Source organism: Wallemia ichthyophaga, assembly GCF_000400465.1.
Source record: "Wallemia ichthyophaga EXF-994 unplaced genomic scaffold scaffold2, whole genome shotgun sequence".
Taxonomy (NCBI): Eukaryota; Fungi; Basidiomycota; class Wallemiomycetes; order Wallemiales; family Wallemiaceae; genus Wallemia; species Wallemia ichthyophaga.
The window spans coordinates 487,335-506,809 of NW_008806275.1; the positions used below are offsets into that span (position 1 = coordinate 487,335).

Sequence of the window (19,475 nt, forward strand, 5' to 3'; positions counted from 1 at the left end):
GTGCTCGGATCTTATCGGTGGATATAAAATACACAGAAAAGAAGAAATGTCGCGAGGATTATTTATCGTCGTCGAAGGTCTCGATAGGACTGGTAAATCAACGCAGTGTGCCCAGCTACTAAACCACTTCACCGCCTCGGGAAGGAAGGTGACTCTAATGAAGTTTCCAGGTGAGGGCAACTGCGTGGCGTAAAAAGCCTCAAACTCATTGCCTCTCGCAGACAGAACCACAAACATTGGACAGATGATCAATAGCTACCTCCAGTCCAAAACTGAGCTCAACGATCACGCTATACACCTCCTTTTCTCTGCAAACAGATGGGAATTGAGTCAGCATATCGTCGATACACTCAATGGAGGCACTACCATTATCGCTGATAGGTATGCCTACTCGGGTGTGGCATACTCTGTCGCTAAGGTGCGTTCAAACGCGTTTGACGCGTATTTTATCAACAAAAACCAATCTTAATATCCATTTAAAGGGGCTCAACTATAACTACTGCAAGAATCCAGATAAAGGCCTACCAAAACCCGATAAGGTCTTCTTTTTAGACCTCCCACCGCTTCTGGCTCAGCAGAGAGAGGATTACGGTGAAGAGAGGTATGAATCGCTCGAAATACAGACGCGTGTACGCTCGGCATTTGTGCAGCTGCTCCAAGACAACCAGTACATTCACAAACTTGACGTCACTAGACAATCTATCGAGAGCGTTCACCAGGCCTTGAAACAAGAGCTCACACCGTTACTTGAAAGCTCACAAGAACCCTTAAGACACACCTTGTTCATGTAGAAAAGGAAAGTATTCATCTATATTTGTACAACATGAAAGCATAAAGAAATAACTACTACATACGTGTACTATGTGCGTACTTGAAGTTTGATTCGACTGGACGAGTAAAATGAGAAATGTAGTAGGACGACGGCATAATCTTAATGGCTGAAATCACCAAAACAAGATGATAATGTCATCTAATCGACAACAACTGAAGACGTAGACTAAGGAAAGCGTAGAACCAAAATACACAAGATATTGACGAAATGTTGAGGTGTAAAATACACGTCCTACTGCTCCATAGCAGACTGGATCTGATTATGTTGTTGATTATGAATGTTGAAATCATATTGACCGAATCCCAAACCATAGTCATCGAAAGAGTTCATGTCTTCTATTCTTATGTCTTCATGTTTTACCAATGGCTGAAGCGGTGGAGGCGGTGGGTGTGAGTAATCTTCACTACCATCACTTACAACAGATGCAGATACTGCAGATGCGCTAGGCTCTCTTTGATTCGCATTCTTGTCAAACTGTAAAAGTAACCCCTGTGGTGATGAAGAGTCCGTAGTGTTTCCCTCTCTAATTGCAGTTTGAGCTGCGTTCACTGATTGGGGGTGAATTTTGCGATAATAGTCTAATTCCGCTTGCATTTCTTTCTGTGCTATTGTTTGAGCATCTACTACCTGTTGAAGATACCTGATGTAGTCAACGGACTTTCTTAAGATAACACCCTTGTTTGGTTTACCAGCTGCAGCTGCGGCGACAGCTTGTTGCTTTTGTTGAGATTGTTGTTGTTGTTGTTGGGCACTAGTTGGCGACTGTCCTGGTTGGAGGTTCGCAACTTGGGTCTCATCCAAAGTCTCCAGTCTGCCGCTAAATGAAGATGGCAACTGATCAGGATGTCTGGGAGAGATAGGCTCGAGGAGTTGGTGGCCCTGTGAGGGGGTCTGAGATTGTTTATTAGATCTTGAGTTTGGTGGGCCAACGTCTGCGAGTAACTCCTCCGGTAACAACGTAGCCAGCTCAGCTATCCTTTCATTGATATTGTCTCGACGTCTTCTTTCGACAGCGTTGTGTGATTCGCGTCTTCTTCTCCTCCTTTCAGTGAGAGACTCACCGGATTTAGCGTCGTCATCTCTCAAACTATTATCTTGACCGAGTGAGGAAGGAGTAGCACCGTAATCAACAGACATTCTTCTCTGACCGTTGCTTTCGTTGTTCATAGAAGAATTAGGTTGAGGAACAGGTGGAGGAGCAGTACCAGCACCGGTACCAGGAAAAGAGTGACCCCATGGCTGGGTAGCAGGAGCAGAGCTCGGAATGAAAATGGCTTGAGCAGGCACAGGGGTACTAGATTGAGACTGAGGGGTGTTTAAGTGAGGAGCAGGACCAGAAATGCTAGCCCTGGAAGACCTAGAGCGTGAGCTTGGAGCTTTGCCGACACCACTGGCGTTTGAAGTGGCTCTGGAGCGAGAGTGAGAATTTTCCCGAACCATGGAATTGCGGCGGGGGTAAGGCTGTGAGGAAAGGTGGGGACTTTCAAAGCCCATATCATCTGAAGCGGGACTGTTAGATTGATTATCGTAGGGATTCTGACGTTGGAAGTTGATAAGTGGGGAAGGAGGTTGTGGAGGGTGTTGTAAGTGATGATGTGGCGGTGGCTGAGGAGGGCGGTGTTGTTGCTGTTGTTGCTGTTGTTGCTGCTGCTGATTGTTGAAATTTGCAAAAGGATCGGTCTAAATAGCTCATTAGTTAGATATTTCCAAGATTAATTAAGGGCGCGGATGTAAGGGCAGCTAAATTAAGCGAGGCTTAAGCGAGGTGGTGGGGACTCCACTCCGAGGGAAAAATATGCGGGGAGACAACAAGAAAGAAAGAGAAAACTCACCTGCATCCATTGGTTATTTGTGCTTTCAGTTTGCATTAGGCTATCCAGCGTATCCGATATGTCAAACGATGAGTGGAGGTCTCTCCAGCTATGGCTGTGGCTGTGTACAGAGCCATTGCTTGGGTGTGTTGCATGTGCATGTGGCTGCTGCTGCTGATGTTCTTGCGGCTGAGATTCCTGTGGGCTATTGAAACCTCCCTCCTGTCTGATCTTTGGGATTGAGGACGATAACGGGTTTGAAGGCATGAAGAAACCAGAAGGTGGCATTGCTCTGTGTCTTAATATTTTATTGAATTTATTTTTTATTTTCCAACTTGATGGTTTCTACCTGAGGACCCCCTCTAATTCCGGGTGGTTGGCGGCGTAACTCATTTTTTTCACACAGCGCATATTAACCGGTTGTTATGGTGAGATATATTTCAGTTATTTAAAATATATTTTATCTCTTTTTCTTTTTCAATTTGAGCATTTCAAGCAAAACTGCTCTTTATCCTTTGCGTTGATGCTACTCAGGCCAGTCAGAAGATTTACAAGTCCATTGAGGCTACTCAGCGTTGTTAGATCTACAGCCACGGTATCCGCATCCAGCCAATCACAGCAGCCACCCTCCCGGCACCATCCTCAGCCTGAATTCCCGCAGCTTATTCCTTCTAGCGTACAGACAGGCAGCTACCACCCAATCGCTCCTGATGACAGCCACAAGCGTAAAGAGGACGATGAATCTTTCGATTCCGTTGCCACAAAGCTCTCGCCAGAGACTATGAAAGCTATCACAGTTTCACCACACAAGCATACAAAAATGTCTGCTGTACAATCTGCTATCTTCAACCTTCTCCCTGGCTTATCTGATGCCCAATCAAATGACAGGAAAGACCTCTTTGTCAAGTCTAAGACTGGTACTGGTAAAACTATGGCCTTCTTGGTGCCTGCCATTGAAGCTAGACTTATGGCTATTCAGAATGCATTTGATTCTGCTTCTGGTTCTGATAAAGAAAAGTTTAAAGCTGGTAAACAATACGCTAATAGTACCGTTGGCGCTGTGATTATCAGTCCAACAAGAGAATTAGCCACTCAAATTGCTAACGAAGCTATAAAACTCTGTACGCATCACAAAGGCTTTCAAGTTAGACTCTTCGTTGGTGGCGCCAACAAAGGAAAGCAACTCTCAGAATTCAAAAACGGTAGAGGCGATATCATTGTTACCACCCCTGGTCGTATGAATGATGTTCTACAAACTAGTCCTATGGTTAAATCTGCTTTGAACACTTCTCCAACTGTACGTTACAATCTGCTTCACCCATCCACGCTCATACAGCTCTAGCTTATCCTCGATGAAGCAGATACTTTACTTGAAATGGGTTTTAAGGATGAACTCAATGCCATCATCGAACACCTCCCAGGTCATCCAACTCGTCAATCCGTTCTACTCTCCGCTACCCTCTCAGAAGGTATTAGAAAGGTCGCCAAATCTATCCTTAAACCAAACCATCTTTACATAGACACAGTACCAGAAGGCGAGAGCAACTCGCATGCTAAAATTCCTCAATTTTACTCTGCATTATCATCCCCTGGCCACCAGTTACCACATTTACTTAGATTGATATCCCACGATCAGCTCACGAATCCAAAATCAAAGATAATGATTTTTTGCCCAACAACCAAAATGACGATGCTCTACTCGACCATCTTCAGAGCGCTCTCAAAATCCCTGCCAAAGAAGGCTAACATATTCGAGATCCACAGCAAGAGAACGATGGAGCAGCGTAGCAGAGCATCTGAGCATTTCAGGAGGGATAAGTCTGACAGTAGTGTGTTGGTAACTTCAGACGTCAGTGCACGCGGTGTTGACTATCCAAATGTCACACGCGTTATCCAAATTGGTGTGCCTCCATCTGCTGATCAATACGTTCACAGAATAGGTAGAACTGGTAGAGGTGGTTCCAGTGGAAGAGCAGATTTCGTTATGGATTACTACGAATTACCATTCCTGACTTGGCAACTCAACCAGCACAACATTGCAGATAATCCAGCTAAAGAGTTCGCCAAGCAGGTTGCACAATTGGCAGAATCTACAGGCAATCAGGATGTTGTTGATAAGGTCAACAATATTGAGAATGAGTTGAAAGATCTCATCTCTCAAGTTGACGAATTGGCCGTCAGGGAGACTTTCGCAAGTTTGCTCGGATACTATCTACCAAAAGCACCAGTGATGCGTACGACGAAAGGTGTTGTAGTGGAAGGACTCAAGTCATGGACAACTGAGGCAATGGGCTTGCCAAGACCACCATACATATCCGACACTTTCCTGCTCAAAATGGGTCTCACAGATAACCGTTCGAAGCGCTTCGGTCAGAAAGACAGATACTCGGGAGATGCAGCCAAGGAGTACTTTAGTGTTGCTGACAAGAGGAGTGGTAAAGATCAAGGATTGCGCTACAACCTCGATGGCAGACAGACATACAGAGGTTCAGATAAGGGCAAGTTGCGCAGTGAGTGGGACAAGAGAGGTCTCTACGGTTACAGAGGTCAGGGTGCTCCACCTCCATCTGAGCGCAACAAGCCTGAAATGGACGCAGATGAATACAGGAGTGCTCCTTATGGTAGAGAGCATCTCTCTCCCGAATACATCGGTGCCTCAAACAGACCGAGGGTGAGAAGTCGCACCGACTTCGACTACGGCGGTAAAGGTAGATCAGGTGGTATAAAAAAGCCAACTGACAGAAGAAGCTACATGACTAGCGCACATCCCACCAGAGCTGTATATGCTCATGACGAAGAAAGACAAGCTGAAGCTGAAGTTCAAGCTAGGAAGCAAAGGGCTCAAAAAATTGCAGAATCACCGCGTACTGCTTCGCATTACGAATTAAGTAACAAGTTGGCTAGAAGACGTAGAACCGCAAACAAAGAATTTCATGCTCGTAAAGTACTCATTCAAGACGCTATGCATCAATAGAAAAATAGCATTATATGGACGCAAGAGATAAGCTAAATTATAGATAAACATCATTCATCATCACTCACAACTCACAACTCACACTCATTTCTACTTTATTACGGTTCATGTGTTTGTTTATTTATTTATTTTACAAGTTACAGAGAATCGATCACATATTGTGCCCAGCGTGAGCTTTCAATTCGGTCTTTGTAATTGTTATAGGTAGTCATCAGAGCGTCGTATTCGTCTGAGTGCTGAGCAGATGTAGCAAATGTGTGCATGAACTCCTTTACCACACCCACTCCACTATTGATATCTTCATCGGAAAACTTCTGTCTCTTCTCTTCGCTGCCTTCGATATCTTCCAGCTCATCAGCCTTGCGTTTAGCGAGTTTGATAACGCTGTCAGGAAAGCCAGCCATTTGTGCGACGTTGATACCAAAACTCTTGTCACTGACACCGGGCTCTACTTTATACAGCAGACTAACATCCTCCTCATCTTGATCGTGCTGAACATGCGCGACGACATGCAAATTCTTCACGTGTCCTTGTTGATTTGACAAGCTCGTCAATTCGTGAAAATGGGACGCAAAGACGCAAAATGAACGCAACTCGACTGCTATATACTCAGAAATGGCCCAGGCTAGACCGAAACCGTCATATGTGGATGTACCTCTACCTAGCTCGTCTACTATGATTAAGCTGTTTTTCGTTGCTGACTTTAATATCGTGGCTGTCTCTAGCATTTCAGCCATGAAGGTGGATATGCCTTTGATTTGGGAATCTCCCGCACCGACTCTAGCGAGTATGCAGTCGAATATGGGTACTGTAGCCTTTGTACATGGAACATAGCAGCCGATTTGTGCCATTAAAGCTATTATACCTATCTGTTAGGGTCTATGGTTAGTTGGAGATGTCATAAACTTTACCCAACACACTTACCTGTCTGATGTATGTGGATTTTCCACCCATGTTCGGACCTGTGACAATCAGGAATTCACTTTCGTCTGTTGTGTGTGGTTGGTTAGCTAAAGCGCCCGAGCTCGCTTAAGCTTTTGACCCACCCCTCTTTAACATTACGTCGTTCGCTATAAAGTCCACTCCATCCTGCACTTCGAGACAAGGATGGCGTGCTTCAGTGAGCAGCATGTCGCTCGTGCCCTTCTCCCGAACTTCCGGCTTCACTAAGGGGCTAGCTGAGTTGTCTGCAACGAAAGCGAAGCTGTCTTTGTTAGTAGGAGGAGAGATGAATGGTGCTATCCACCCACTTCATCAGCACGTCCAGGTGGGCGAGTACATTATCAAGACTCTCAAGCACTGGACAGTATGTAGCAGCAATACCAACGACCTCTTTCACTAAACTTGATTGTTTCTTATCGTACGCTGTCTGCACTTCTTTGTACTCATCACCTAAATCTCTCAGTGTCGATGTTCTGAAGTATGTTCCATTCTTAAGTGTGGACAGCTCATGGTAAGCTTTGTTGTTTGCCACGCTCTTCGCCTCCGCCTTTGTCACTCTGAAGCAGTAGCCGTATGTTTGATGTCTTTCCATATGCAGCTTCTTGCCCAGCTCTAAGCCGAGATCGCTGCCGACAGCCTGGTGTTCTTCGTCTAAGCCATCGCGGATAGACTCGAGCTTGATGCGGTAAGCCTTGAGATCGTCATCGAAATCGGGCTTAATGATGTAGTTGTGGTTAGCCAATTCATCGAGATCGATTGTAGATTCGACCATTTCGATCAGCATGTTAAGACTGCCAGCCAGATCTTGTAGAGGCTTAACGTATGTTTCCTCAATTAGCAGTCTAATCGCATCATCCTCCACACCCTCCTCCGCTGCCTTGATGTCTTGCAGCAACTTTGGTATATTGAGACAGGCTTGATACGTTCTCACTACATCTTCAAGATTAGCGACACCCCTCTGAAAACGCTTGGAGAGTCGATGAAGGTCTGGCATCTTGTTCATTATTTGCTCGCGCATAATTCCCCTTAGTTCCGTCTCTATGGTGAACCATTCGACGAGATTTTGTCGAGAGTGTATGTCATGTAATGTCATTAGAGGCTGTTTCAGCCACTGTGCTAGCAGTCGCTGCCCTTGAGCCGTTTTGCAGTGGTTGAGAAGCCCGAACAAAGACATGTTCTTCGATCCACCGACGTCACCAGGCGAGGGGAAAAGACTGAGTGCGCGTAATGCTGAGGCATCTAACTTCATGTAATGCGACAAATCGTGGTTTTTTAAAGTGAATTGGGAAAAGTTAGCAGCATCGCCCATCAAACCGAGGTAATTGATTAGGACAGATGCAGAAGACATGGCTATCTTCATATCAAATTCGGAGGATTGCTTCACTGCACCGCTTTTCAACAGTCTGTCAAGATCCTGTTCTATGTCTTTCATGTTGAAGTCTGATGGCTTCACCTCTGTAACGACTATCCCGCATCTTTCAACAAGAGTCTTGAGTTTAGTGAGATCGTGATCGTTGCCCTTGTCGTTGGACGGTAGAAGACACTCCTTCACGCCAAGTTGTATGATGAGAGACTCGACGTTCGAGAAGAGGTCGTTATCTACAAACTCACTTAGCCCGAGTTCGCGGCAGCTTGCGTCACAGTAAGCGGAACCGACGTGCAACAGGCCCTCTTTCACGCTGAGCTTGATAGCCATTGAGATGGGAGCTGTGAGTATATCTGATGAAGCGAAAAGGAGATCTTCTACTGGTTGTAGATTGCCTGGAGAAGCAGTCTTTATTAGGGTGTATGACTGCGCCTTCTTGCCGCCCTCTGATTCCCATATCTCGATTTTAAGCTGACGCGTGGTGAGAGCTTCACGGAGAAAAGTCTGAGCAGATATTCTGTTTAACGAGAGGAACGGCAGTGGCTGTTTGAGCTTCTTTGAGGAAAGTTGTTTGAGTACTTTCTGTGTCTTGAAGACTGTATTGGCTACGTAATTAGCATCGTCGCCATAAGCTGAATAGAATTCCTGTAATGATTGTGAGTTGGTGTTTACGCGCTGTCCACGCTGCGTACTCCTCTATCGAATAAGCGTATTGTGCCTTCGAGTTTCTAAATAACTGTGAGATTAGCACTGCTTGTTGTTATAGCTGCTCACATTAGGCATCGATTTATAAAACACTGCGAATCCATCATTTGCGCTGCTATCTGTACGCGTTGAGATGACATGTATGAGATACGCAGGAAACGCAGGAAACCCACCAATATCCTTATCTTTCTTATCTTCAGAGTACCTGCGTTGATTGTGAGTGTATTTTTCCGCGTATAACCACACACCCACATCATCCTCGTTGATCGCAATCGTTGATCGCAACCGTCAAGATGCGTTTGCTGCAATTTATAAATTTCAGGGGAATTTCAGCGGGAAACATAAGGCACTTGAGCACTACTGCAAATCTCTATAAGGCCAAGCAACAGCATAGTGCAGATGAGATTGAAGAAGACTTTGGTGACTTGATCGCAGGTAGCGACGCTGGTGTGGCAGATGAGCCAGTGCAGCAGCAAACTCACTCGCCCACAACGCAATCCACTTCTGGTCCTTGGAAGGCTGCCGTGGACTACCTCACGCCCAAGCTGAGTGATGGAAACGCGGTTGATCCAACGAATCGTCCAAAAGCTCGTAAAGTAATTGACGCATTGGTATATGCGAGGAACGAATCTGAAATAGATGTCGGTATAGATTTTTATAGACGCTGGCAATCATTCAAACTCGGTGTAAATCGTAATGCACATGCCGATATACTCATAAACCTCTGCAAGCAAGGTAGAGCGGATATCGCTTTCGAGTTTTTATCAGATTATCACAAATTCAATCTCACATTACCTAACAGAGCAACAGCGAGAGCTATTTCACTGGGATTGCTTGAGAAGAAGGATCACATTGCTACACCTCTGCAACTGCTGCCGATACTCAGAGCATTCCATTACAGACCACACGATGCTTTCTGCGTTGCTAATGCAATCAGGGGATTGGAAAAGGGTGACGAGAACCGCGTCGCGTTGCTTGATTGGTTGAAGGGATTGGATGTGCGTAGGGTTATACCAGTCGATTCGTGGCAGCTGAACGATGCACACAACGTTTGGAGTGAACTGCGCTCAATTGCAGAGGAAGAAGGCAGAGGTGGTGATTGGCTCGACAAGCTAGGCTCTAAATTGACACAGCAGCTTTCCAAGGAGGAGAAATACGCACAACGCAAAGCTAGAAAGCAGCAAGAATGAAATACATTATAGAATATAGTCGATGCATTGGAATACTCTTATTTGATCTGTGCTATGCCTCTCTCTTTCACCTACTATCACCAATGGACAACGTTAAGGCGTCCGTGAAAGCGTTTGCAGAGAAACGAAGCCATTTAAATGATATAAAAGTTGCATTAAGCAGAAGCAGTATACCACAAGACGATCATAAGACTGCAATTGAGAACGCATTTCGTGAAGATGTCCAGGCGTACTCCGTGGGTGAATACGCGTGATTAGAATAGTTGCCTAATATTAACTCCAGTCTACTCGCTCACTTTCCCCTCAATTCTCAGATGGGAAAGTCTGCGACGATTATCATATTGGTCTTCTATTCAGGCTGGGTGTACTGGTCGAATTACTTAAGAGTGATCTTATACCGCCAAACTCAGTGGTACCTATTATCTCTGATACGCTGGATATACACTCGCTATCTTCTGCCACTGTTATCTTCAACTTCCTCACCGACTTTATGGCTTCCGACGACTCAAACGTGGTTAAGACGACGAGCACGCGTAACAACCTACTCAAAACAAGCAATGAGCTGCTGAGAAGAGCTTCTAGAACTAGAAATAGCGAACTTTGTGGTGAAATTCTCCTTTTCCTCACCAGTATCATGCCATTAACCGATAGATCGGCTACCAACTTCAGGGGCGATATTAGGGAGTCTACAAAGACCATACCCGATGCACTAATGATGAGTGACGAAGCAGATGATGGGTATAGGAATTTCTGGCACTTACAGTCCTACCTCACAAATCCAATGTCGATATACGACAAGACGGCGATTAAGGATGGTGATAAGGAGATCACTCACACAGAAAGATTCAAGTCTCTTTTCAGCTCAATTCTCCAGCTCCTTGTCGAGGCTTCCGATAAGGAGATCAGGATGTCTGGTTCGACAACCAAGAAAAGCAGCGGCGGTATGAAGCGCAAGTTAAACGAAGCTGAGATACTGTCCGATGCGTACTTTTTCCCTGAGTACCTTGCTCAGCCTAAGTTGTTCCCATTACAGGTGCGTTGATTTATTAAACATACACATACACCTCTAAAGTCACACAAATACCTCTACAGGTCGCTGATCCAAGCTTTAGATGCTGCGTGTTTATACAGATGTTCATCATAGTCCAATTTATCGTCTCGGTCCACCCAAAGGACCTTCTCTATGGCCCTGAAATCCAAAACCCACAGGAAAAAATTATAAAGAGCGGGATACAGTCTGACAAAACTTTCGCTGACTGGGCTACGAGTAGGCGTTCGAATATACTCAAAGCACTGCCCAAAGTATCACCACACAACGTCGACATAACGCAACCCATAGTGCAACTAATGAAGAGGGAAAAACACTGGGTATACTGGAAGATGGAAAACTGTCCGATGATAGAACTACCGAGCGACGACCCCAGTCTGCTCACTCGAGCCGAGGAATCCAGGATGGCGAATGTGTTTAAAAACATAAATGCAAGTCCGTATGTATGGGGAACGGAGGCGCTGAGTGAGTCATTCGAAGAAGGATACAAGAATGCAGATGACTTGGAACAATACCCGCGACCACCCGAACTTTCTTTCTACGTGAAGAAAGCAAAACAGGATACAATGAAGGCGATGCAGAGGAGGAGGAAACTTGGAGTTGGGGAAGATGCACAGGTGGCTAATGATCCTGTGTTGGAAGACGTGAGAAATCACAAGCAGAGTCTGTCATGGAGAGGATTTCGTTGTGTGGCTAAGAATAGCGCTCCAATTATCGCATCACTCCCACCTGGTTCTGACGTGGAGGGGCTGTATGAAGCCATTGAAAGAAAAAAACAGCAGGCACAAGCGAAAGGTGTAGCGTCGAAAGATAACTCACCTAGCAATGCACTTGATGTGACGCAGATTGTAGGTGATGGCCAGCGGCATGATGAACAGGGTCGCAAGGAAGATGAGGAGGAGGAGATGAATATCGAGAAGCATTTATCTCGTGAGCAGGCAGTGGATGCTGCGGCTGATTCGAAGAAAGAGGAGGCGGGAGAGCAAGTCGTAGAGCAGTTTGTTGAGCAAGCTGTCGAACAGGATGGTAAAGTGATACAAGATACAAAGCAAGTCAAAGTAAACCAAACTAATGAGCGTTCTCAAAGCCAACCGCCTGAAGCAGAGGAAGTTTTTCAAACGTCGCAAGTCGTGATGGACACGGCAGAAGAAAAGATGGTTGTACAAGAAAGTGTAAAGGAGAAAATGCAAAGCTAAATACATGTGTATTCTATTCAGCGTTCTCGTAAAATCGTTAAGTTCGTTACAAGACGCTAGATTAGAAGATCATTGGACCAGCTACGTCATTGCGCTTCTGCTTCCCGGCAGTCAACTCGATGAGAGTGAGGACAAAGTCGAAAGCTGTGCCTGGGCCACGTGATGTTACAAGATTCTCAGTAACGACGACCTTATCTTGCGAGTAAGCGTAGAGGTGATCGAGCTCATCTTTTACAGAAGGATGCGAGGTGATTGGCTGACCTTTAGCTATGTCTGCAGATTTTATGATGAGTGAACCAGCGCAGATAGTACCGAGAAGCTTATCGGAGGCTTTGAAATTACGCTGGAAAAGGCTTTGAATGCGTAAGTTTGATTTGAGAGTGTTGGCGCCAGGCCCACCACCAGGGACAACGACAATGTTGAAACTGTGCAAATCGTCATCGCTGAGGTCGTTGAGGAGTACATCCGGAGTAATCTTAACGCCTCTTGTGCATACGGCGTGCGTGGATATGTCTACACCTGCAGATACAGCTTGGAAACCCGCTCTGACGAGTGTATCGTAAGTAATGGTGCTGGTTGGTGGATTTGAGTACTGGAATTTGCCGTAAAATACATCGACTCACAATTCCATCTCCTCAGTGCCGTTTGAAATGAAAATTAAAGCCTTTGTCATTTCGATAATGATTGTTGAAACGCGTCACCCCTTTCAAACGAGCAGCCATGACGAAAGATTCGAAAGTCGCAGTTGTAGATCCAATAAAATCAAATGATGCAGATAAATCTGATAAAGTTAATTTAAAAGACAAGCAGAAGCCCCAAGATGAGGATTTGGTGGGTGATTCGGTGACTGCAGTTCCAAGGCTGACACATAACACAGTCAGAGGAAGATTTACAGCTTAAGAATGAATTGGAAATGCTGGTTGATAGGCTTAAAGTGGGTTTCGCTGTGGACTGGTTGATGTGGCTGACGTATGTGCATTCCTAGGAGGATAACAAATCCCTATACAAGCCGGCACTTGAATCGCTGAAAACATTCATAAAGACTGCCACTTCCTCAATGACTTCAGTTCCAAAACCACTTAAGTACCTCCGGCCACACTACCCAGATTTGCAAAACTTGTACGAGAATTGGAGTGGTAGTAATGAGAAGGTGGGCTATATCTTTCAATCACTCGCGCAGCTAACCCATCCCAGTCTCTTTTCGCTGAAATTCTCTCTGTCCTCGCCATGACTTATTCTGATACAGGCAAGCGCGAAACGCTGCTCTATAGAATACACGGCCACTGTACAGAATCACCTGGCTCTTGGGGACACGAGTATGTCCGTCATTTGGCTGCTGAAATCAGCGAAGTCTATCAATACCTAACCCTCCCACCCGGTGAAGTCGGTCAGACTGTCGAAGAAGAAGACCCAATTAAACCGTTCAGCAAGGCCTTAGAAGAGCTACCTCCTTCGCTTTCTCAGCCACCAAGCCAAGATCAACTTCTTGATTTGGCTATGGAATTGGTTCCTTTCTTCTTGAGACACAACGCTGAACCAGACGCTGTCGATCTCCTCCTCGAACTTGAAGCCATTGACAACATCAGCAAACACGTTGACAATGAAAACTACCAAAAGACTTGTCTTTACCTCATTTCTGTTTCTCCTTTCTTAGAACAACCCGATGACACTCAGGTTTTGAGAGTTGCCCACAATCTCTACCGCGCCAACCAGCGTTACCCAGAAGCTATCGTTTTGGCTATGCGTTTGAACGACAGAGATCTCATCAAGTCTGATTTCAAGTCTCCTTCCAGCAAGGTAATGCAGAAGCAGTTGGCCTTCTTGCTGGCAAGACAACACGTTCCTATTGAGTGGATCAAGGATGAGGACGAGGAGATTGATGGAGAGCTCTTTGAATGTCTCTCCAATGTAAAACTTCCAGAGTATTTCAAAGAATTCGGCAAGACCCTTGGTATTTCTGAACCTAGATCCCTCGACGACGTTTACAAGACTCATCTCGAAACCCGTAACGTCAGCGTCGATTCAGCTAGAGGTAATCTTGCTGGCTCATTCGTCAACGCTTTCGTCAATGCTGGTTTCGGTAATGACAAACTCATGGTCGATGCCGATGAGGGTAACAGTTGGATCTATAAAAACAAGGATGATGGTAAGTTTTTATAACTTCGCGTCTATAAGGCTGACAAGACAATGAAGCTATGCTGTCCGCTACTGCATCTCTCGGTGTGTCTCTTTTGTGGGACCCAGATGTCGGTTTGAGTCACATTGATAAGTACACTTATTCCAACGAAGATCATATTAAGGTGGGTTGTTATATGTTCCATATACTCGTCTAACCAGGTACACAGGCAGGTGCATTCCTTGCCACTGGTCTTATACACAACGGCATCAAAACAGAAGTCGACGCACCACTCGCACTTTTATCTGAACAAGTTGAAAGCTCATCTATTCCAATCAAAGTATCAGCCATTATGGGATTAGGTTATGCGTATGCTGGTACACAAAGAGAAGATTTAATGGAATTGCTAATTCCTTACGCTGTCGATGAAACACTGTCTATGGAAGTCGCATCAGTTGCTATACTTGCACTTGGATATATCTTCGTTGGAAGTTGCAATGGTGATGTATTATCATCAATCTTACAAGCTATCATGGAAAGAGATCCAAAGTCATTAGATGACAAGTGGACTAGATTCGCAGCTTTGGGTCTTGGATTGGTCTTCGTTGGTGCAAGAGATAACAGTGATGTTATAGTAGAGACAGTCAAGACAATAGATCACCCATTTGCAAGATATGCTGAGACGATGATTGAAATATGTTCATACGCAGGCTCGTCGAATGTGTTGAAGATTCAAGAAATGCTGCATATCTGTTCAGAGCATATAGATGGGGAAAAGTCATCAGATTTACATCAATCATTTGCAGTAATTGGTATAGCAGCTATAGCAATGGGAGAAGATATAGGTGCTGAGATGTCGATTAGACAGTTCAACCACTTGATGCACTATGGAGAGCCAGTGATTAGAAAGACAGTACCATTAGCACTTGGACTTATAAGTGCATCACACCCACAGATGCAACTTTTGGATAGTCTTAGTAAATATTCGCACGACAGTGACCTTTCAGTTGCATTCAATGCTATCTTTGCAATGGGATTAGTAGGTGCAGGTAGCAACAACGCAAGATTGGCGCAGATGCTTAGACAATTAGCATCATACTATGCAACCGAGCCAGACTGTCTGTTGATGGTGAGAATAGCTCAAGGAATGATCCAGATGGGTAAGGGAAGTATAGGAATCAGTCCATTCCACACTGATCGCACGCTTCTTGACAAGAATGGATTCTGTGGTTTATTGTCGACACTGATCGCATTTACTGACGCAAAAGGATTCATACTTGACAAGGCACACTGGATGTTGTACAATCTGACCATGTCAATGTATCCACGCATGGCAATCACGCTCGATGAAGAGCTCAACGTACTCAAGACCACGGTGAGAGTTGGACAAGCAGTAGATGTTGTAGGACAAGCAGGAAAACCACGTACTATTTCAGGATTTCAGACACACGAGACTCCAGTTAGAATGGCTAATAATGAAAGGGCAGAGTTGGCTTCTGATCAGTATCTGAGCTATAACCATGTGCTTGAGAATGTAGTGATTCTGCGTAAAAATCCAGGCTGGGAGGATGATAATATGCAGATATAAGAAGAGATGTAAGAAAATGAATGATTTGACTATAAATTTTCCGAGACTACTTACGTCGATCTCTGAGCGAAGACTGTTCGTCGCCGATTGGCGAACCTGGAAGCGGTGCTGATAAGGGGAAAACGGGAGTTGTAGGGTTTTTTTAAAAGTGCCTAGAACGTTTTAATATTCCGATTCTGTGCGTTCTGGAGTAAAGCACAGCCCGCCAAATAAAAGGGCAAATTTTTACGAGGACGCAATGAGCTTAGGGGAATGATGGGTATGATCAGTAGAGAAGGATTGAATTGTTATATGTTAAACAGAATGAAGTAATACGCAGCAGAGGTATTGCGGAAAAGATATTTAAAATCCAGGAGATTGCTGCGGTTGGTCGGTATAAATTGCGTCTTCCTAAGAAGGCAGCCACTTTATCTTGTACGACCAAGAGACGATTAAAGTGAGTAAATATTTGAATCAGTGTGAGATATTCAATTTCGTGTGACGCTCACTTGTCGCGTATTCGCCGAAGTTGATTCGTTCGGCGTTGTTGAAGACTCACATTGGCCACTCGGAGAATTAATTGATTTGTTGGGTATTAACTACACACAGGAAATGGCATCGACTTCTGTAGATCTCCTCATTGCAGGCGCAGGTCCAACTGGACTTGGTGCAGCTAAGCGTGCCCAAGAGCAAAAGGCGAATTTTGTACTCGTTGATAAAGCAGCAGAAGCAGGTGGATTAGCTTCTACAGCTAAAACGGATCAAGGATTCCTCTTCGACGTCGGTGGACACGTCATATTCTCACATTACGCATACTTCGACGATGTTATTCACGAGGCTCTCCCAAATGAATCTGATTGGTTCACCCATGAACGTGTTTCCTATGTTAAGTCTAGAGGCAAATGGGTACCATATCCATACCAGAACAACATATCAGTCATTCCAATTGAAGACCAGTCAAAGGCTATTGACGGTCTCATTGATGCTGCAGTCACTCGCGCCCAGACTCCTCACATCAAGCCTAAGACTTTTGACGAATGGATCGTTAGACAGATGGGTGAGGGTATCGCTGATATCTTTATGCGTCCATACAACTACAAAGTCTGGGCCGTACCAACAACACACATGCAATGCAATTGGCTTGGTGAGCGTGTTGCTGCGCCTAATCCAAAGCTCGTGATTCAGAACGTCTTACATAAGCGTACTGCCGGTAACTGGGGTCCTAATGCTACATTCAAATTCCCTGCTCGTGACGGTACTGGTGGTATTTGGAAGGCGGTTGCCAAGACTGTCTCGCCAAACTACTTGCGTTTCGGTGAAGAGAATGGTATCATTTCAATAGACGCAAAGGGTAAAACAGTCTCACTCAAGTCAGGTGAGACTATCAAATACAAGAAGTTCATTTCAACAATGCCAATCGATTACACATTATCAATTACCAAGAATGTTGATGGTATTGATGGCGCTAAGAAAGCTGCAAATGATGGTTTGGTTTACTCATCCACTCACGTCGTCGGTGTCGGCTACAGAGGCGTGCCACCACCAGACATCAAGGGAATGTGCTGGTTGTACTTCCCAGAAAATGACTGTCCATTCTACAGATGTACTGTCTTCTCGCTCTACTCGCCATATAACGTACCAGGCGAATCTCACAAGACCAAGACAATCCAAATGTCAGACAACTCAAAGCCAGTGACTGACAAATCAGAGCGTCCAGGTCCTTACTGGTCACTCATGTTTGAAATTTCAGAGTCACATATGAAACCCGTAAACCACGACACAATAATACAAGACACGATAAAGGGTGCTGTTGCGACTGGTATGTCTAGAGGAGATGATGAAGTGGTCTCCATCTACCACGAGCGTTTCGACCATGGATACCCGACACCATCATTGGGTAGAGATGATGCTCTCAAGCAGATATTACCTGTGCTCGACCACCACGACATACTTTCTAGAGGTAGATTTGGTTCTTGGAAGTATGAAGTAGGCAATCAAGATCACTCATTTATGCTCGGTGTTGAGGCTGCAGATTACGCTTTGTATGGTGTGCCTGAGATGACGCTCAATTACCCAGACATCATCAACGGAAAACCAAACAAGGAACGTCGTCTGAATAGGGAGATGTAAATGGATTGTAATTTGCTGTAATATAAATTAATAATATAAGTCAAACACATGGATACTTTTCTATTTTATGTATAACAAACGAAACAAAAAACCTAACGAGTCGCTTTACCTCTTCTAACTTGGGGGAATTGGAGGGGAGTTTTGAGAACAGCCCTTTTAGCAGATTTGGAGGCGTCTTGAGTTGATTCAGATTGTGTGTTGAGAGTACCAGCTTTCTCGCGCTGTGTGGCAGAGAGTGGAACAAGATTGCAACCAACAGCCTTGAAAGCGTCATTGATTTTCTGAGTAGGCATAGACAACTCCCTGGCAAGTTGCGTTGGATCTACAGAGTTATCGTCAATGTGTAACGCGAGAATGAGGATCCAGTTGATCAGCTTTGCCTGTGAGAAGGTGGTGAAGGAGTGTTTTGTAGAACCTCTACTCGATTCGGTGAACTTGTTGAAAATCCCATCTAACAAGACAGGAGGAGGATTGTTGAGACGTTCAGCAATCTTGCTACGTGAGGATTTAGCTACACCGTTGAAGGCGAAAAGGTGGGACATGTACACAAGCAATCTGATCTTAGACCTCGATTGCTTGTTTGATTTGCTAGCTTTGAGAGCTGTTATCCTGTCAAGAATGTAGTTATTGTTGGATTGAGTTGGGAGGAGTTGAGTGAGGAATGTTGGTGATGCGGTGAGAATTTGATCTACTTTGCAGGAATTGAATTCAGGGTCAGAGATGAGATTGGATAGGTTGTAAACCTCTTCTAAGCTACTACCCGATTCATTGTAAGTTGGCAGAGGTCTCTTTGAATCAGCAATTGCTTTAATAGAGGTGCGTGATGGGAGTACATCAGTATTTGTTGCAATGTCTTGTTGAATGTAACCAGAAACATTTGCCATAGCTTCAATATCAACGTTGTTACGTTCAGCTTCTTTGATAGCTTTCTTTGCCTTCTTTGTACCGAAAGCATCACCGAGAGCGTTTCTGGCTTGATAACGATCATGTTGGGATTGCTGAGTGAGATGAGAAGAGGAGTGAGCAGCAGTGTTTAGATGTGGGTGTATGTGGTAGACAGTAGAGGGATGAAGAGTAATAGAAGAAGAGTGCTTCCTCTTTAACCCAATCAAGTAGCTAGAAGAGGTGGATAGAGGTTCAGAGACGTATTCAATTTCATTGGCTGATCCAACTAGCTCAGTGTTCTTCTCGGTGCTGTCTGTGTATTGATTGAATTTGATTGAGGAAGGAGTAGAGGAGGATAGAGTGGCTAGAGGATTGTCAGAAGGGTTGTCTAAGCATTCTCATGACCCACCTAAAGAAGGACTAAAATTATTATCGAATGTAATTTCCGTGGACATGGTTGAATTGCAACACTATGGAAATCCTAAGAGTTTCTGAGATTGGCGAGTGAGTTTAACTAATAAATTACTAGTAGTCATGGCTTATTATTTAATAGCACTCACTTTCAAATTAAATGTTCCAATAGAAATGTTAGCATATTGGTGAATGGAATTGATTGGAATCACTTCTATTGGAATCATAGTGATTGCTTGGTTGTAGATCACTTACCTAAGAATTCAACAATCACTATCCAGCTCAAACAATCAAACAAATCT

At 44.6% G+C, this 19,475-nt stretch overlaps 10 protein-coding genes across 10 annotated transcripts; 6 read left to right on the forward strand and 4 right to left on the reverse strand.

Moving 5' to 3' along the window:
• Positions 1 to 46: 46 nt before the first annotated feature.
• On the forward strand, positions 47 to 791 carry J056_002199 (Thymidylate kinase; the record flags this gene model as incomplete). Its single annotated transcript, XM_009268063.1, has 3 exons — positions 47 to 170; positions 222 to 418; positions 483 to 791. The coding sequence occupies 3 exons, from the start codon at positions 47 to 49 to the stop codon at positions 789 to 791; spliced, it is 630 nt and encodes a 209-aa protein (XP_009266338.1).
• A 272-nt stretch (positions 792 to 1,063) lies between these two features.
• J056_002200 (uncharacterized protein) lies at positions 1,064 to 2,931 on the reverse strand (the record flags this gene model as incomplete). The annotated part of the gene is made up of 2 exons (XM_009268064.1): positions 1,064 to 2,512; positions 2,665 to 2,931. The coding sequence occupies 2 exons, from the start codon at positions 2,929 to 2,931 to the stop codon at positions 1,064 to 1,066; spliced, it is 1,716 nt and encodes a 571-aa protein (XP_009266339.1).
• A 235-nt stretch (positions 2,932 to 3,166) lies between these two features.
• On the forward strand, positions 3,167 to 5,617 carry J056_002201 (DEAD-box ATP-dependent RNA helicase 25; the record flags this gene model as incomplete). The annotated part of the gene is made up of 2 exons (XM_009268065.1): positions 3,167 to 3,940; positions 3,986 to 5,617. The coding sequence occupies 2 exons, from the start codon at positions 3,167 to 3,169 to the stop codon at positions 5,615 to 5,617; spliced, it is 2,406 nt and encodes an 801-aa protein (XP_009266340.1).
• Positions 5,618 to 5,754: 137 nt separating this feature from the next.
• Positions 5,755 to 8,887, reverse strand: J056_002202 (DNA mismatch repair protein msh-2; the record flags this gene model as incomplete). Its single annotated transcript, XM_009268066.1, has 8 exons — positions 5,755 to 6,486; positions 6,542 to 6,606; positions 6,664 to 6,821; positions 6,868 to 8,570; positions 8,618 to 8,653; positions 8,700 to 8,749; positions 8,804 to 8,835; positions 8,883 to 8,887. 8 exons carry the CDS (start codon positions 8,885 to 8,887, stop codon positions 5,755 to 5,757), a joined length of 2,781 nt encoding a protein of 926 aa, XP_009266341.1.
• A 36-nt stretch (positions 8,888 to 8,923) lies between these two features.
• On the forward strand, positions 8,924 to 9,820 carry J056_002203 (uncharacterized protein; the record flags this gene model as incomplete). The annotated part of the gene is made up of 1 exon (XM_009268067.1): positions 8,924 to 9,820. The coding sequence occupies one exon, from the start codon at positions 8,924 to 8,926 to the stop codon at positions 9,818 to 9,820; it is 897 nt and encodes a 298-aa protein (XP_009266342.1).
• Positions 9,821 to 9,903: 83 nt separating this feature from the next.
• J056_002204 (THO complex subunit 1) lies at positions 9,904 to 12,064 on the forward strand (the record flags this gene model as incomplete). Its single annotated transcript, XM_009268068.1, has 3 exons — positions 9,904 to 10,056; positions 10,104 to 10,853; positions 10,913 to 12,064. 3 exons carry the CDS (start codon positions 9,904 to 9,906, stop codon positions 12,062 to 12,064), a joined length of 2,055 nt encoding a protein of 684 aa, XP_009266343.1.
• A 61-nt stretch (positions 12,065 to 12,125) lies between these two features.
• On the reverse strand, positions 12,126 to 12,737 carry J056_002205 (Protein DJ-1; the record flags this gene model as incomplete). The annotated part of the gene is made up of 2 exons (XM_009268069.1): positions 12,126 to 12,636; positions 12,688 to 12,737. 2 exons carry the CDS (start codon positions 12,735 to 12,737, stop codon positions 12,126 to 12,128), a joined length of 561 nt encoding a protein of 186 aa, XP_009266344.1.
• Positions 12,738 to 12,784: 47 nt separating this feature from the next.
• J056_002206 (26S proteasome regulatory subunit rpn-1) lies at positions 12,785 to 15,768 on the forward strand (the record flags this gene model as incomplete). The annotated part of the gene is made up of 6 exons (XM_009268070.1): positions 12,785 to 12,895; positions 12,942 to 12,998; positions 13,050 to 13,214; positions 13,259 to 14,210; positions 14,258 to 14,364; positions 14,410 to 15,768. The coding sequence occupies 6 exons, from the start codon at positions 12,785 to 12,787 to the stop codon at positions 15,766 to 15,768; spliced, it is 2,751 nt and encodes a 916-aa protein (XP_009266345.1).
• A 591-nt stretch (positions 15,769 to 16,359) lies between these two features.
• Positions 16,360 to 17,877, forward strand: J056_002207 (uncharacterized protein; the record flags this gene model as incomplete). Its single annotated transcript, XM_009268071.1, has 1 exon — positions 16,360 to 17,877. The coding sequence occupies one exon, from the start codon at positions 16,360 to 16,362 to the stop codon at positions 17,875 to 17,877; it is 1,518 nt and encodes a 505-aa protein (XP_009266346.1).
• Positions 17,878 to 17,969: 92 nt separating this feature from the next.
• J056_002208 (DNA-directed RNA polymerase I subunit rpa49) lies at positions 17,970 to 19,217 on the reverse strand (the record flags this gene model as incomplete). The annotated part of the gene is made up of 2 exons (XM_009268072.1): positions 17,970 to 19,126; positions 19,172 to 19,217. The coding sequence occupies 2 exons, from the start codon at positions 19,215 to 19,217 to the stop codon at positions 17,970 to 17,972; spliced, it is 1,203 nt and encodes a 400-aa protein (XP_009266347.1).
• Between the last annotated feature and the right edge of the window lie 258 nt (positions 19,218 to 19,475).